A 17,800-nucleotide genomic window follows, 5' to 3' on the forward strand; every position below is an offset into this window, starting at 1 on the left:
AACTTATGATGGGGTTCCCTTCTGACAACCCCTTAAGTCACAAATCCCCTTACACTGTATTATATAAACCATAAGGATATACAAACTAACATGTATGAATGCTACGCTGTACAACAGGTCTTTGTTATATTTTCACTAATTTCACACATTCGTGTTAAAATAAAAATACAAATACAGAATTATTTTCATGCTGCACTATTTTCATTTTTATTTCTAAATCTGTTTAGCTTTTTTTTGCACCACTAGAACACTAGTTTTTACTTGCAAGCCATTTTAAATAAAAGTAACTTGGAGTCAAAATATTCTGCAAATTAAATTTTTGTAGATGAAACGGAATTGCTAGCAGACACATGAAGTCAGTAAATATGGTGCTTTTTCGAAATGCAACCATGCAACGTTATTGTACAGTAGACGGAGTGGTTGGTGTTAGACTCAATGATCAAATGTCAGGACTTGAAAATAAGGCTGACGGAACAGATATCGTAATTTCAGGTGGTCATAAATTGCATTTTGTGATAAGTCGAGGACCACCTGTAGCATAAGTGCTTAAGTTGTAATCGCAAACTGCATTCTTTCATGCTGCAATTGGTCTAGCAAGACACACACTTACAGACCTAAACGTTTTGTGGTATGAGCGTCTGCAGTACCTTGAGGGAAGGGTGTTCAGTCACTCTCTGCCTGAAAAACCCGTGTACCTAGTGCTGACTATGACTGAGTGCATCGTTTTTCCTCAAACCGCTGTTAAACATTTGGTCACCTACTGGTCTTTGTCCCCATTTTTTGGAGAATAAAGAAACCTGACATCCACTCAAGACAACACAGGTAAGTTCATGCACGATAGAGGCAATGGCCTTCAGGGAAATGCATCAAGAACCTTCACTGTCCATCGTTTTAATTAAAATACATGAAGATATTATGAAAATCCAATAGGAATATAACTCAAAATAAATATATATACTACTATATATGCTCACAATTGCAAATATCAATACCAACAAATACACTTAAATTTGACACAGTTTGATATACACTTCAAAATATATTCTGCATATTTTGGTTTTAAGTTTCTACTAACAATGCACTCACATTTGCTGTAAATAAATTCTCAGAATGAACTGATTTCACACGAGTTTGTAACGGTTTGTTCCAATATGTATTTTCAAAGCCAGTCATTCTTTTAAATGGAGACAGATTCTTAGAAAGGTGTCCAAGTTGGCAAAGACTGAACTCTATACTCTGTCTGGTAATGGGAAAAGTTTTACCCATTTTCCTGGAAATGACAAGGAGACAGTTCCTTCATTTTTGGTGCTGCTGTGCTTTTTCCATCATATTTCCATCTGTCACCATCCCCCCCCCCCCCATTTTCTAAACTTCCCTACCTGGTACAGTATTGGACCAATGACAGAGACTGGGCTGAAATATAATACATAACTTAATTACAACAGGGACAACGTGATGATGCTAAGGCTCTTCAGGAAGGGTAACAGTGTAAGTGTGAAGATGAGTTCAACCATCATGGTTTATGGCTGCCATGGAAAACAAGGTCAAACACTGAGTGCTGGCACAATGAAAGGCAATAAGTCAATACTAAGGATTAAAATATCTCTAAATCATTTCATAAAATGGGGGAAAACAGAGTGAGAAAGGATGCCAAATCCTCACCCATGAATCTAAAAGAGTAACAATTCTATAAAAGACATACGCCCACATGACACTGCAAAATTTCTGACCTGACCCAGGTGTGTATGGGTGAAGTCGGAGCAGCGTACTGCCTGCGGGACACTACTAATGAAGATGGATGGTGATGTACAAGACCACAGCTTACCGAATGCATTGCCAGCTGTGGTGAAAATTGGGCCAAAATATGGCCAAAACACACGGTGGGCTACAGGCACCATGGAGATATAAAAGATCAAAATGGCAAGGCAGAATATTATAACACCCAACACTGCAAGTGTTCAAGGGTGACAACCAATTAACAGTATAAAATGCCCCGCCCCAAAAAATCGTAAGTACTCTGGGTAAGAATGGCCAAATTTTGTGGTCTTCGGTCCACACCCATTCTCTTCAAGCTTTGCTGGAGGCAGGAGCAGCAGGCAGTCACCGAGACACACAGAACGGACAATGTCATCTGAAAACAGAGCAAGCCGTAGGATCTCCACAACAGTCCTAGCACATCAACAGCACAGCCAGAACATGGCGGATCAGTGCTGCACTGTCATAAAGTGCATTCTAGGAGCTCCAGAACCAACATTAAGTGCTTGGAGAAATAACATTTTTGCTGAACCAGTGGCTTTGCTGTTAGCTAATAACCAACCAAATTCTAACTTTCTCATATAATGCATTCTATGTATTCATGCTATAACTTATACCACAGTTACAAGTGGTACATTTTTACTTAAAAAAGGGAACCCAAAAAAAAAAAAAAAACCCCACTTCCCAACATGAAAAACCACGAAGCTGCCAGCTACCTGTGGCATGTATAGTACATAACCCTGGGAGTGCACAGTAACGACCGAGCCTTTGGAACAAAACACTCCTATGAAAATATGTCTACTAACATGTTGAAATGCAAAAGACAAAAGGTAAGGATTACAACAGGGGAAAAAAAAAAAAAAAAAAAAAATGTCCCCATTTAGGTAAACTGAGGATGCATTCAACATGAGCATGTAATTATACAATTGGAAGGCAGGAATTATACATAGATGTGGGTTTTCGAACTGCTCTTGTGATGGCAGTCACGCACGCGCTGCCAACCCTCCAGACCCTGACCTGCCCTTGCTGACCACCTCGAACTTCTGAGACTAGCAGCAAAAGAGAATATACTTTTGACATTTTGATCACATTGCATCTCTAGTTGTTTAAACCTCGGTGACATAATGAGTTCAGAGGGCACAAATTACATCATATGTACCGATGCTGCAAGCATCACAGAAGTAAATTAATCTCTGGCAACTCTTAGAGATACGTCTCGTTAAGACACTTCATGAAATATGGCCTGCGCAAAACAAACTAATATCTCACATGACAGTGATCAGCAATAAAATCCACAATTAAAAAACAAACAAGAACACTTAAACACAATGCCTGCTGTATCTCCTTACTGGAAGCTATCATATCAATGTTTAGCTGTGATACTCAAATGGGGGAAAACGTATTCCTCAAGTGCGCTGGAAGAAAATGCTTTTCTGTGAAATAAAATGTAGATGCGAACAAACAAGCTCCTTATGACACTCTGTGCCCACATACTTTCTGCATAATGTGGATCTGAAACATAGGGGCACACACAAATACACCAAATACATACAGTATGTATGTTACTTAAAATTCCAGTCTGTATTCAGACATCCATCAATACCTGATGGTTTCAATCTGTGACCACGAAGAAGAGTGTGAGAAGCTCCTGTAAGAGGGTTGGGGAGGGTGACCGAGTTGTCGTCGTGGGTGGGTGGAGAGGGTCAAACCAGGTCATGGTCCGAGTCGTGTTATTCTCTCCCGAGAGGGGACCACAAGCCAACCGGTGGAGAAGAGAACAGAGCCTGGGCTTGACACTGTTGAACCATAACTCTGATTTTACTTTGTTTCCTCCTTTGTCTGTTCCAGCCACGACAGTGACTGAGAATGTAGCGCCTCCTCCTCGTGAGAGCCTGAAAAGGCACGGGGCACTGGAAAGTTTGGGAGGTCCAGGGAGAACAGAGACCAAAAGCTTCTTCTTTGCATTGCGTCTTCGTTAAGTGATCGGCGCCATTAGTACCAAACGCAGCGCCAAAACATCTTGTTCCCCCAAAATCAGGAACCCATTTAACGACATCCTTTTTTCCTGTTGGCCATCTTGCTGAAGTAGTTACAAATACTGAAGATGAAAAACGGCATCTCAAGAGGCTGCACTGAACACCTGTAAGCACAAGGAGTGACGGGGTTGTGGTTGGGACTTGTTATGCAAGTCTCCGAAAGTGGGGGTGGTGCTGTGATGACGGCGCCTCCGCCTCTGCGGAGGGAGATGGGGAGTGTGAGTGTGCGCGTGTGCTGGGAAGCTCCAAACTGTAAACCTCTTCACATCCGTGACCCTCGTTCTTGCAGAATCTGGGAGAGTCAAAAGTACACGTCAGAAGAGCGAAAGGCACACACACACAGGCTGAAGCCACTTGTCCCAAGCAGGGTTGTGGCGAGCCGGAGCCTAACCCTGCAACGCACGACGTAGGGCTGGAGGGGCAGGGAACACACCCAGGACGGGATGCCAGTCTGTCACAAGGCACCCCGAGCAGGACTTGAACCCCAGACCCACCGGAGAGCAGGCCCTGGCCAAACTTGCTGCACCACCGCACCCCCCATTTGGCAGCTTGTGGGAACCACACACATGCACGCACGCACGCACGCACGCACGCACGCACGCACGCACGCACGCACGCACCGTCTGAACCGCTAGTCCCATACAGGGTCGCGGGGAGCTGGAGCCTAACCCGGCAACACAGGGCATAAGGCTGGAGGGGAAGGGGACACACCCAGGACGGGACGCCAGTCCGTCACAAAGCACCCCAAGCGGGACTTGAACCCCAGACCCACCAGAGAGCGGGACCCGGTCCAACCCACTGCACCACCGCATTGTGGGAACTATATATTTTTTTTTTAAAAATTCCTTAAACATAAACAAAAATATTTTACTGAAGGATAGCAAACATCACTGATCACTCGATTCACCACTCTGAGTGGGTCCAAAACTGAAAGTTTGTGTGGCCGTGGTTTTGGCCCTGATGTGATGGAAAGAGCTCCCTCTGCCCCTTAGGGTTGCTGAATCCTTCCCTTCGTTCAAGGGGAGTCTCATACCCAAATCTATCACACCCTATCTATGCTGATCTCTTAATACCTACATACATTATTTCACTTTATCTTTTGTGATCATCTTTGTATTGCCAATGTATATCTTTAAAAATTGTGCTATCAGAGAGAACTCTGTGCTCTGAAAAGTTTGAAACTGTATTCAAATCTCTTTGTTCTGAAATGCACTTTTGTTCACCCTCAATTGGATTTAGTTCTGCGGTTTCAACGAAAAAAGTGAGTATCTCACCTTGGCTTTCTCAGTGGGCTCAATCACAAGGCCATTGGTGGAGTTGTTGAGCTCCCGGGACACCACGCACAGGAACTCTGCCTGGTCCTCGTTACCATAGTTATAGGAGGAGCCGATGCTAATGAGCTGAGGTTTGAGGAAAAGATTTTACAGGTTAATTATAATAAAAAGAAAATCCTACTAAACAGACAGTCTTTCAGAGAAACACTGATGGGGAGTAAGGGCTAACCTGCTCAAACTTCCAGCCGTCAGACATGGTGGAGACCATCTGGGTGAGCTCCTCCTCCTGGCACTGCAGCACTCGATATACATGTTTCACCGGACCCTGTAGGGCACAACACGCACTTGAGTGCTATTGTGTGTCTACAGCTGACTATACCAGTAATTAAAGAGCACACATATACCCAGGGTATCTGCAATCTTCATGCTACAGGACCTGCTACTGTCCTCACTTTCCTCTAGCTGAACCTCGCTGAGAACATGGTAACCTCGTGGTCGTCTTGCTCACCTGTGATGTTCGGTTCTCATTGTCTCGAATCCTCTCCTTGACCAACCGCACCAGCGTGGCGATATTGTAGAATTCCGCCTCTTCTAACACGCCTGCAACACATCATCAGACTAGTGAGAAAGGGGCCTGGTGGCAGCTAGGGCACAGAGGCCATATTCCCCCATGACAGCTGACATGCCCCCAACTCCACCTTCCTTACCCTCCTCAGCCAGATCTTTATTTATGATCAGCTTGCCATGGCGCAAGTAGTTCAGGATTGGGCCAAAGTAGGTGGGGTCCCTGTCGATCAGGTAAGCGCCCGTTTCATCCTGCAATACAAGGGCAGATCATTTAGATGCCTGGGGTCAGGGAAGACAAAGGCATGGCAGATCTCTTTGTGCAGTGGCACATAAATCCCATCTGGCGACCAAAAAGTACAGCATTTATATTCATCATCTGTGGTGCCTCTGGCCAGGTAAAAAATGATTCATAAGACATGCAAACAGAACCCTCCACACTGCATGATTCAAACAATGCAGAAAGATAATTAATCATGGCAGCAGGTGGCATAGTGGTTAGTGCTGGCATCTCTCTGCAAAAGGATGTGGGTTTGATTCCCATTCTCCCTCTCTACAGTTTGCACATTCTCTTCATGTTTGTGATTTTCCTCCCACAGCCCAAAGACGTGTGTGTGTGTGTGTGTGTGTTGTACATATACGATTGTATGAAGTTTAGCGTGGTGTATCTTGCACTTTGTGACCCGGGGTAAAAGCGTCAGCAAAATATCAGTTAATAATACTTACTAGTGGCACAGTGGTTAGGGTGTTGCCTTCCACCCGAAGGACCTGGGTTCGACTCCCACTTCTACCGTACTACCCTCGAGTAAGGTACTTTCTCTGAATTAATACAAAAGCTCTCCAGCTGCAGAGACTGATAAATAGCTAAGTAACCAAATTTTCTCTAAAGCGCACACACACACACACACACACACACACACATTTTCAGAACCGCTAGTCTAAAGCAGTTTTTATCAAATGAGAAAGTAACAAAGAACCACCATTCAAATTTGCATCCCACCTATTGCTGTGTAGTACACTTGAACAATGATTCATTGAAATAACACCAACACTGTATGTGTGTGAGAGAAAGAGAGAGAGGCCTGCGATGGAGTGTAGCCCCTGCCACACACACCCTATGCTACCGGGCGGGAAAGGCAGTGGACCACCGCGACCTCGCACTGCATCACTCTCTCTCTCTGACGACGTATCGGTTACTCCGGACCGGAGTGTTTGTCTAAATGTCATGATATCCACACTCTCCGCAAACATGTTCGGACTGTGTGTCCCCGCCGGGTCCGAGTCTCAGCGCACCTTGTCTGAGTCCAGGTCCGGGTCGTCCTGGCACAGCCGGTACAGGAACGACTTGGGGTCCCTGCATAACGTCTGCTTTGTGGTCACGAAGTAGGTGCCGCCCACGTTGAGGCGGACCCAGCGCGAGCCCGGCTTCTCCGGCGCCTCGGGCGGAGAGCTCGCGCTGCCGCCGCGCGCGGGGAAGCCGAACGTCGGCCGCGCCACCAGCCCGGGGATGGACACGGCGCTCCGCGGGGGCACCGCGAGGGTGGGCGACGCGTGGCGCAGCGATCGGGCCTCAGTCTGATCCATGGGGCCCGTGCCGCTCGGCTCTATGTGCAGCTCGGCCATGACGATGCCTGCTGTGGCGCTCAAATGCGCGTCCGCGCGCCTCCCCCGAGCAGCGACCCCCAGCACACTGGATCGGCCGCTCGCAAGCAGCGCAGCAGCGCAGAGGACACCTCGCGCCTCTCCGGACTCCTAGATCGCGCCGACTCCGACTGCGAACGGCAATGCAGCCGCGCAGCTACGCACGCAGCGCCCCAGCGCGAGCCGACCCGCCGAAGGCTTTCATTCCGCGAAACGAGGAGTCGCTCCCGCGCCGTGGGGTCCGCCTGCTTTAGCCGCCTAGCTAACTAATAAAACACAAACAGTGGAGAGGCGGAACTTCCGGGTCACCCGCGTGAGCAGGAGGGTCACTTTACATTGACATGTTTATACCGGTGGCTGTTTGTAATGCTATGCCGGTGTTCCAAATATCTCATATTTTCAGTAACTGCAATATTATCACTTTCTGAAAATTCTTATCTTCAACACAGATGGATGTCTAAAACTATTTATATTATGCGTGTACTATAAGCCGTCTCCATTGTAACATTAATAAATAAAAGTAGATGAAATATTTCATTCGTTTGTTTCCCTCTTTTTGGGCTTCATTACACCATGTTTATACGGGGCGCTACAATCTCCATTTCCGGTTTAAAGTGTCAAAATTGACTCCCCATTAGTACACCAGGGGGCAGCATCTACGTGTCCTGAACTCTAATCACTCTTTTTTTTTCTTAAAAAAATACAATACAACATACGCCTGTCCCAAGAGGGGTCGCGGTGAGCCGGAGCCTGGCTTGGTAGCGCGGGGGGTGCACGCAGGGTAGGACGCCACTCCGTTACAGGGCATCCCAAGCGGGACTGAACCTCAGACTCAACAGAGAGCGGAACCTGGCCAAGCTCGCCGCGCCACCCCTGCTCTGAGGCAATGAAACAAATGACCAAAAACAAGAAGAGAACAGTTAAAAAAAAAAAAAAAAAAAAAAAAAAAAACCGGTTGCAATTTAAATGAAAATATTGAATGAGTTAGAGTGTAACAGCTTTAATTAGTTGAGTTGAGTTGAGCTTAATCAGGCGGGCGGGACGGTGGCACAGCGAGGAGCAACGTTATCTTAGAGCGCCTGGCTGGTGCGAGAGAACGTAGGTTCGAGCTCAGTCTGTGTGGAGTTTGCATGTTCTTCCGCTGTCTGCGTGGGTTTTCTCTCACAATCCAAAGACATGTTATTCAGGTTCCCCCAAAGTATAAGAGTGACAGAAAGAGTGTGTTCCACTGCTGTGGGATGGGTGACCCATAAGTAGCGTATCTAACAGTGTTAAGTCACCTAGGTGTGTGGGATAGTAACACTATTACTAATAGCATCCACTGTAAGTTACTTCGGAGAAAAGCGTCTGCTAAGTGAATAAATGTAATGTAAATGAGTCCTTGAGAGTAATAATGCAGTATTTTATTTCATTTGAAAATGTTGTAAAGCCTGACTTCTAATTAGATTGCTTTAGTCAGAAATTTGGCTAACAATAAGAAATGAAATTAAGCAAACTTGTTTGTTGTCCTCCTTGCAGCAATCGAGACACCAATACGCATAATAGCACCACAGTAAGAATGACTTGTAAACACGACTATTTTCATAGTTTAACTTCTGAAGTTTTCACCAAAGCGTTACAGTGTAGGAGCACTACATTTCCCAAAGAATTTACAGTAGTAGAAACTTCCGTTTCCGGCTAGAAACGGTCAAAAGTGCATTTACACTCCTGTACACCAGGTGGCAGAATATATTTCGTGCACCCTATTTGTCGGTTACTTTTCGTCAACGTCCTTCTGTCTAGCTTAAGCGGAATCATACAGAAGTAAGTGGTTCTTTGGCTCTCTTTTATGATATGGATTTATAAGGTATTTCTGTTGAATTATTCATAGTTTGCGCTGCTTATTTTTTTTACTACTACAGTTAATTTGCATTCGCTAATTAGAATGGAAACTCTTCTTGACTCAATCTGAGTCTGACCTTGTGTTAAACCCTAAAAACCGGCTTCGTGACGAGCGGTCCACTGGCTTTTATTGTAACTATTCACGCAATACCGTTCTTAGATGATCTCTTTGAGCTCAGTAGCTACATGATTAGCGCATGCGTATTTTTCAGTAAAGATGTGCTGAGGCAAACGAGCTATTCGAGTTTTGTACCGTCGAGGCCTTCCCATTCCCGGTTGTCAGAGGTTGTTAATCATGTTCGACAGCAAAACTGCTCGTTCTCTAACTGTATGATTTTTTTTAAAGCTGCACATTTTGCATATTATTAAAAGGACCATTGATATTCAACTGCCAAAAACTTATGCACTGACTTCCAGTAGTCTTTCACTTGCTGATTGATTTCCTGTACAGAAAAACTGGACATTCATTGAAAATTCGAAATGCCTAAAATATGCTTAAGTGTTAGAAGTCTTATAAAATGGACCCGTGCAGTTCAGCCCATTTCTATTCAAAATCTTGAAGGGTGAGAACCAGATTACAAGGGGTGAAATAACCTTGACTCCCTTGGCCTTGGCTTGTCTGGGTATTTGTATAGCTGGGTTATTTTACTGCAATGTACTGTTAAGTATGGTACATTGTCATTGATAAAGGCTAACAGGGGCTTGAACCAACAACATTTGTTTACATTTCCATGTCCTTTACTGTTAATTTGTCAAAACTAAAATGACACTCTTGAAGCTATAGTATTGTTTGTTGATATGTTTCATATTTGTTGTGCTTTATATGTGTTTTGTTCAGTGCTAATTTTGTATTAGTATTCTTTGTGTTTGTATAGAAAAAAAGGCTGTTTGGTAATGTATTTTTTATTTTTTTTTTCCCTGCCTCACCCTCTTTCTCTTGACAGCACCAAGAAAGATGGCAGGTCGCCGCGCAGCCCTGAAGGCCATTGACTGGATGGCCTTTGCTGAGAGGGTGCCACCCAACCAGAGGAACATGTTCAATAACCTGAAGACACGTAGTGATGCCATTGCTGCCAAGTGAGTTCTCTGTCTATTTTTAAGAAAAATGTCAATTTCTGGAACAGGCTGTCACTCCAAGAGTGGAGGAAGTCCAGTCAGGAGAAACAGTGCTCTTCTGCTTAATACATGTGAATTCAAATAACTAGCTGACAGATACACTGAGTTCATCAGGTGAAGTTGTACTGATGAGGTGTTGTAATTGCTGTGAGAATATAATGCAGAAAGAACCTGACATAATTACTGGACCAAACAAAGATAGATTTTGCTAATGTGTTTAAATTCCAGAGCAGAAGCCAGCAGAAAATACTAGCAATTCTGAAAACTCAGCATCTGGTTGTGGTTTTCTAAGACCTTTGGAATAGAAATAAATGGAATGGATTTTGATTTCACAGGCTCGCTTCATTGCCCGAGAAGCCCCCTTCGATCGACTGGAGCTACTACAGGAGTGCGGTGGCCAAGGCAGGAATGGTGGATGAGTTTGAGAAGAAGGTAAGGTCTGAGTCCTGATTAATTGTCCATGTGTCCAGCCCTTTGTTTTGTTTTCAGTCTTATATGTACTTGTAACACTTTTTAAAGTGCAACACATTGTTTATTATTAATTTATTTATCTGAAGTGATTTGTTTTTTTTTTTTTTTTTGACCCATTTATCCAGCTGGATATTTTAACTAGAAGTATAAGGAGTAATTACTTTATTCAAGTATACTATGGCAGGAGTGGGGAGAGAGGTTGGGACTCTTGTTAATGCTGTTCTGCCATCTGTCCCTGTTAGAGGTCTTCTGCTAGAAGTGATCAAATGCAGTGATTCTTGGCCAAGTTTACGCCATTAGAGTTGTGTGTGTACATGTATAGGTATGCTGTTTTGACCTTGGTGCTGTCTTTTTGTGCATTCATGCTCTGTCAGTCTTCAGCAGGCCTCTGACCACTGCCACAAATGTCTCAAGTGACATACCTTCATTCTCCCCTTAGTTTAACGCCTTAAAAGTGCCCCAGCCTGTGGACACGCAGACGGCCAGTATCGACCTCCAGGAGCAGGAAGCAGTGAGTGGATGAGACCCTCTTTGTTCAACCTGATTATCGGTTGAAATGTGACTACTGCAGTCCCTGTGGACGTGGACAGACTCCGAATAGCTGTTCAATTGTTCTTACTTTTGTTTTTTCCAAGAACAAAAGTGCTGCAGCCCACGTGGAGGCCTCCAAGGCTCGTATCACCCAGTACGAGAAGGAGGTAACCCTGCATTTAGTCTCACAAAAACATACACCTGTTGTGATACATGTTAACAAGATTGCGATAAGTTGTATGTTGATTGTTGAAAATGGTTGTAAACTAACTTCTTCCCTCTATTTATGGCTCTAGCTCGAGAAGTTCAAGAACATGATTCCCTATGACCAGATGACTATCGACGATATGAATGAATTGTTCCCTGAGACCAAGCTGGACAAAGAGAAATACCCATACTGGCCGCACAGGCCCATTTCTGAGCTGTAATTGGCTGAATCTTAGCTGCCCAACATATTGATCTGTCTACATCACGTTTCTCAATAAAGTTATTGTACAGTCTTTCTTGTGTAATCTGTTGGAAATTAGTTTCCTCAAAGATGGCTGAATGTTGTCAGATTTGTTCACCATTAACAGCCTCTTACAGAGGTTATAGAGGAAATACAGGAGCAGCTGTGGAAAACATGCAGCTTTATGTAGCTTACAACAGTTACAAAATTCCAAGTTGCCAGCTTTATTTTTAGTGCTTTTGTTATACTCGGCATTCTATACTTTAGCGTTCAACTATGTCATCCCAGTTTGACATGGGGGGGGGGGGGGTAGCGCTAGTATGTCACAGCTCTTATGTGTGGGTTCAAATCCAGTCTGGATTTTTTTTCTCCCTCTGTTCAGTCGGGGATGCTCAGGTTCTCCACAGCCAAAAAGTGTTTTCAGGTGAACTGGTAACTAAATTTCCTAGTATATGTAAGTGATTAAGTGCATTTTGATTGCTGTATGGTGGAGTGGCGTCCCATGCAAGGTCTACCTACTTTACAACTTATGTTTCTGAGATAGGCTCTGGACCACTAGGACAATGGACAAGTGGTTATTGATGATAAACAAATTTCTTCCTATCTTTCCTGACACCCAGTTCTTGAGCATATGTCAAGTCACCAGCAGCCATACATGGCAGAGAGCTGGGAAACAATGACCTGTTTTTGGACTGGATGTCATTGAGGGGTTCAATCATATTGGGAACAGTTAGTTGGAAGTTTACAAGTTGTACTGACAACCGCAAATCCATAATTCATTAGAACTTCCTGAAGAAGATGTTTGCTTCTGTGACAAAAAGTGAACCAGCAAACAATTGTACTACCACATTATATCAAATATGGCAGTTACCAAGTATAACTGTTAAATTACAAAAACATACCCAATCCTGATTTTTATTAAGATGGAAGAAAACACCTGTCAAATTTAGATGATGTGAAGGTAAGGTTTTCCCCTCCTTGGACCACCTATGTCTCAATCACACAGTATTAAAGGCATATAAGGTGAGAAATGCAAGGTATTTTAATGCTTTGGTGTCTCACTCAGCATGTGGAAATACTGGAAGAAAAACTACAATGTTGCATCGTTTACCTGCTCACACCACAGTACAGTTGGTAGTGTGGTATAGTGAAGAATCTCTCATGCTGACAGTCCAATTCCAGCACAGGAATTCACTCTTGAAAAACATCTGGGTTATCCTACCTGAGTCACCTCTGGAAGATTTCAGAGTTTTTTTTTTTTAACCTTCTGGCAGTATAGTATTGCTGTATTACCAGCAGTCGAAGACGTTCATCTGTCCAGATGTCACAGCAGAGTCTCCAAAATTATCAGGGACTCCACTCACCCTACACACCACCTCTTTAAACTGCTCCTGTCTGGCAGGTGATACAGGATAGTTCACCCGCATACCACTAGTATAAAAAACAGCTTCTTCCCTAGAGCAATACAACAGCTGAATACTGCCAGATTTTACCCCCCAAATACATGCATAAACATGCAACTACACACGCACTTTATGGTCTGTCTTTTATTTCTTTGTCTTTATTGTCTGTCCTACTGTCTCACTGTTCTGCTGCATTATTTTGTTTAAATTATTTAATTTTCTATTTTTACACTTAAGTGTTTGTGTTTCATAATGTTGTTTTCTCCTACTGTCTTACTGGTCTAGTGTATTATCTTGTTTTTTTTTTGTGTTTTGTTTTGTGATTTTTGAATTTATAAGTTTTCTCTGAGATGTAGTCACTGGCGAAAAGTGTCTCCTAAATGAATAAATGTAAATTGTTTAATTTTCGATTTTTATACTTAAATGTTTGCGTTTTATATTGTTGTTTTATATGGCTGTGTGAAGAACTTAGTAAATAATTTCGTTATATTGCACTGCAGCAATGACAAGTGTTCAATTCAATTCAATTGAAATGAAATGTAATAGACCTGCATATCGAATAACTGTAGCATATTATTATCTGACGAGGCTTAAAATAATGTTCTTATACTGGAGTTCACAGCGCCAATATCTTTTGTCAAATTTATTGACATCTGTAATACTTTTAACGTCTGATATTGCTTCGTCGACCACCTTCTTCTTCGGCAAATTAGGAGGAGACAGTTAAGTTGGGAAATGATAGAGCGCCACCTGCCGCGCCGGAGGGGAACAGAATGAAGATGGTTTTTATGTACTGTTCAAATTCTTTTAAAACAGAGAAGAGGGGTTTTGTAAGCAAATTTGAACCTTTGTATATAATGTTTGGCTGAGATAATTGTTGATACATGCCTGTTTCACATTGCTTCGATCATAACGTAGGAATCCGAACGGCACATATTCATAAAGCAAAGAAAAAAATCCTTATACTGTTTATTAACAATGAACTCAGTTTCATTTTACCACGGCTTTTTAGCGTAAGAACAGTGCCAGGAAAGGTGGGGCACAGTCTCTGCTGCACCTGACAAAAAAGAACAATTTGCACCTATACCATTCTTGAATTTTCAGAGAAAATGTTTTGCAGAATACATTTTATTTCTAATTATAAAGGTGATTTACTTAACCTTATTTTCTACAAAGTATTTGTGAGGCAGCAGCCAAACGTTTTTCCAAGGGATGTTCCAAACAAAGTTATTCCAATAAGCAGTAACATAAGGTGTGGTGACAACCTCATGCTGAAAGAAAGAGAAAGCTGTTATTATTTCTGAAGGACTAGGAACAGATTCGTCCACAAGGAGTATCAATAAATCAATAGATAATGTATAACTAATAAGCTTAAGATTTCATAAAAGTTACTCCATCCAATCTACCTGGTAAAGACCGTTGCTGTGCAACAATTTAAGATGAATACAGCTAATAAATGCCCTTTTTGTGAAAGTAGCCCTGAAACCATGTAACAATTATTTTGGTTATGACCACTGGTAAAAACTCTTTGGACTGAACTGCAGTCTTATTAAAAAAGAGAAAAACATTGATAAAAATATTAAAGAAATGAATGTGATGATAAACTTTAGTTCCATTGAAGATAATTAAAAAAATCTTTGGTAACTGACTTAATTATCGTATTGGAACTTTACTACATACAAAAAGTAAAATGACCAGGGAAGAGTTGAACACTAAAATAAATGTAAAAGTCTATTTGTAAGTCATTTCAAACTGTATAAACATGAAAATGAGGCATACCTCATCCTTCTTTACTCTGTTTACAATTTTTCATATTGTGTTTGTGTAATAATATGTACCTCCAATGTTGTTCTTTTCTCTTCTTGATATGGTTGTATCATGTTCTGCATCATTGCTGTTTGTTGCTTAAAATAAATATAGAAAGACACAAACCTGAAGCTTTAGAGAACACCTCTTTTAACTGGCTGTATTTGCGAAGCGTACTTATAATAATATTTCTTCTAGTAACAGAAATACATTTCAAATTATTAAAGTGACAAAACGAGTCAACAAGCAGGATGCGGTGAACACAATTTTTCTCCTCACTCAGCAAAAATTTGCATTTGTTTCCATTTTTCTTTCAAACGTATTAATTTATGGCCATACCTGAAAGTACGGTATGTACTGTATAACCAACCTTATACTTTTACTAGCAAAATATTGCATAAACAAGTGTGAATTAATAATAGAAAACCTTTTTTTCCCATATTTTTAGAAGAAAGACACACACACATTTTCAGAACCGCTTGTCCCATACGGTCACGGGGAACTGGAGCCTACCCAGTAACACAGGGCGTAGGGCCGGAGGGGGAGGGGACACACCCAGGACAGGATGCCAGTCCATCACAAGGCACCCCAAGCAGGACTCGAACCCCAGACCCACTAGAGAGCAGGACCCGGTCCAACCCACTGCACCACCGCACCCCCCCTAAAAGAAAGACATTTTATTAAATCTATTAAATCTTCTAAAAATCCAAAAGGTTCTAATCTATCTATCTATCTATCTATCTATCTATCTATCTATCTATCTATCTATCTGTCAGAGGAATGATTTCAGCCTGTCAACAGTTCAGACAACACGAAAACATCTGATGTATACAAAAAAGCTGTGGGAGTGCTTGTTGTCTGACATATTGTAATTAATTTGCAAGATAGAAGAGTTTTGCTTAAGTGCCTTTAACAAGCAAAAGCACAACAAATCCACAGTTAAAGATAAAATCTGAAACATGGTAACTTTCATATAACTTTCATATAAAATGATGACATATTGTTTACTTTGACCCTTGTTTTTGATTCATACCTATATTTGATTCCAAACACAAATATTGGCCTTACCTGCTGAGAAGAGCAGAAATGGCAAAGAGAGGAAGATGAGAAGCAAAGAGTTCCCCATATTTATTAGAATAGACAAACACTATTCTGTGTTATGCGGAGACACTAACCTTCACCTAGAGCTCTTAGAGAAACTGAGTTGTTACTCAATGTTCCAGCACCCAAGTGAAGACACAGCCCTCCACCAAGCCCAACACAACCAATCACACTGAGTTTTACATTATTAGACACAGGACAGGAAATTCTGTAAAGCCTCAAACAGGTTTAACAGCTAATGAGAAGGACTATTGTTGAGTTTGCCATATATATCGATAACGCATAAGTCCTACAGACCTGATACCGTGGAAACAGACAGATCAAAAGAGATAGAAACGACTATGACAGAGACAAGATAACGGTAAGAGAATGGAGGGAATAGGGAATGGGCTGTGAAGTGTGATCTGAATGTAACCAAACTATTAAATAGAGATTGTGCAAATGAAAAACACATAATATTTAAAAACTGTAGGGAAATGTATAGAAGTTTTCATTTTACTCAGTTTTCTTTGCCTCTGTCTGATACACTAGCAAACTGAACCAACACCTAAGGTGTTTCTATGCATTCTCCCAAACTTTCCAGAAATCCCTGAATCAATAAGCCAAACACAATCACAGATCAGGAACCTTAAGTGTCACATCGTCTAATGCAGTGCTACAAAAAAATTATTTACCTTCCATCCCATGTATCTCACTGCACAATCTCATGCTTCTGACTGGTACAACATCTCCCCCATTCCTTTCATATCACAGCTGCATGATGCACGATTCATTATCTCACTATTTCATCGCCAGGCTCTTGGAAGTATGGCAGCTCACTTTTTTACCTTTTATCTTCACATATGCATTCAAAGTCATTAGCTGATACAGAAATACTGACATATTTTAAAAGCCATAAAGACCATCTCATACACACTTGTTAGCAGTCATTTGCATCCTGTTTGTCTGTTTTTTGTCCTACCTTTTCATAGCAATTCCTTCTTGCACTATTGAATCAATGATGCCAAAATCAATGTCTTGTTTGAGTAAAGGTACAATTCTATGTCAAATGCAGTCATTCAGGTGATGTGGCAGACATGCATATAGGCTTCACACACATTTTCTGAACCGCTTGTCCCATATGGGGTTGCGGGGAACCGAAGCCTACCCGGCAACACAGGGCGTAAGGCCGGAGGGGGAGGGGACACACCCAGGATGGGACGCCAGTCCATTGCAAGGCACCCCAAGCGGGACTCAAACCCCAGACCCACCAGAGAGCAGGACCCAGTCCAACCCACTGCGCCACCGCGCCCCCCCTACATAGGCTTCACAAGTAATATTAATTCATATTAACATAGAAATGCTTGGGCAACATCAAACAATTCAAGAAAAACCCAAATTCATAGCATAATGGTGAATAATTTCTTTTTTTAGCTCAATTTACCCATCTTAAAATTATAGGATTACAGTCAATGATCCAGTTGTCAGTGACATAATCTTCTTCATGTGCAACGACCTCATCAAAGTAAACGAACGGTAATCACAATCAACTTTCAAAGTCATTAAACTTCTTAAAAGTATTCTAAAATTTAAGCAAATTCATTAAATTGTAATGCTTTCATGACTGTTATAGGCAACAGTCTTGGCCACACCTCTAACTCCCAGATTGATGCAGCTCCTGGGGTGGACTTACTATGAACAAACAAATGAGCACCAGGTTGGCCCAGTGAAACTAATTAAAAAACACTACTAAAGAGAAGATGAGGCTGAAGAATAGAAATGTTGAGAGTTTTG

The 17,800-nt window shown here is 42.2% G+C and overlaps 2 protein-coding genes across 3 annotated transcripts; one reads left to right on the top strand and one right to left on the bottom strand.

Annotated features, from left to right (window-relative positions):
• Positions 1-2,437: 2,437 nt before the first annotated feature.
• Positions 2,438-7,341, bottom strand: kctd2 (potassium channel tetramerization domain containing 2). The gene is made up of 6 exons (XM_029254449.1): positions 6,923-7,341; positions 5,773-5,881; positions 5,574-5,665; positions 5,295-5,390; positions 5,066-5,191; positions 2,438-4,083 (listed from the first exon to the last, which is right to left on the bottom strand). The coding sequence occupies exons 1-6, from the start codon at positions 7,250-7,252 to the stop codon at positions 4,054-4,056; spliced, it is 783 nt and encodes a 260-aa protein (XP_029110282.1). The 5' UTR covers positions 7,253-7,341; the 3' UTR covers positions 2,438-4,053.
• A 632-nt stretch (positions 7,342-7,973) lies between these two features.
• atp5pd (ATP synthase peripheral stalk subunit d) lies at positions 7,974-11,769 on the top strand. 2 transcript variants are annotated; one of them, XM_029254355.1, is made up of 6 exons: positions 7,974-8,051; positions 10,096-10,228; positions 10,603-10,699; positions 11,178-11,249; positions 11,374-11,436; positions 11,566-11,769. In XM_029254355.1, the coding sequence occupies exons 2-6, from the start codon at positions 10,107-10,109 to the stop codon at positions 11,695-11,697; spliced, it is 486 nt and encodes a 161-aa protein (XP_029110188.1). In that variant the 5' UTR covers positions 7,974-8,051; positions 10,096-10,106; the 3' UTR covers positions 11,698-11,769. The 2 variants fall into 2 exon arrangements, with proteins under 2 accessions (XP_029110188.1, XP_029110187.1); XM_029254354.1 differs by lacking the exon at positions 7,974-8,051 and adding an exon at positions 8,995-9,073.
• The last annotated feature ends 6,031 nt before the right edge of the window (positions 11,770-17,800 follow it).

Source organism: Scleropages formosus, chromosome 8 (assembly GCF_900964775.1).
Source record: "Scleropages formosus chromosome 8, fSclFor1.1, whole genome shotgun sequence".
Taxonomy (NCBI): Eukaryota; Metazoa; Chordata; class Actinopteri; order Osteoglossiformes; family Osteoglossidae; genus Scleropages; species Scleropages formosus.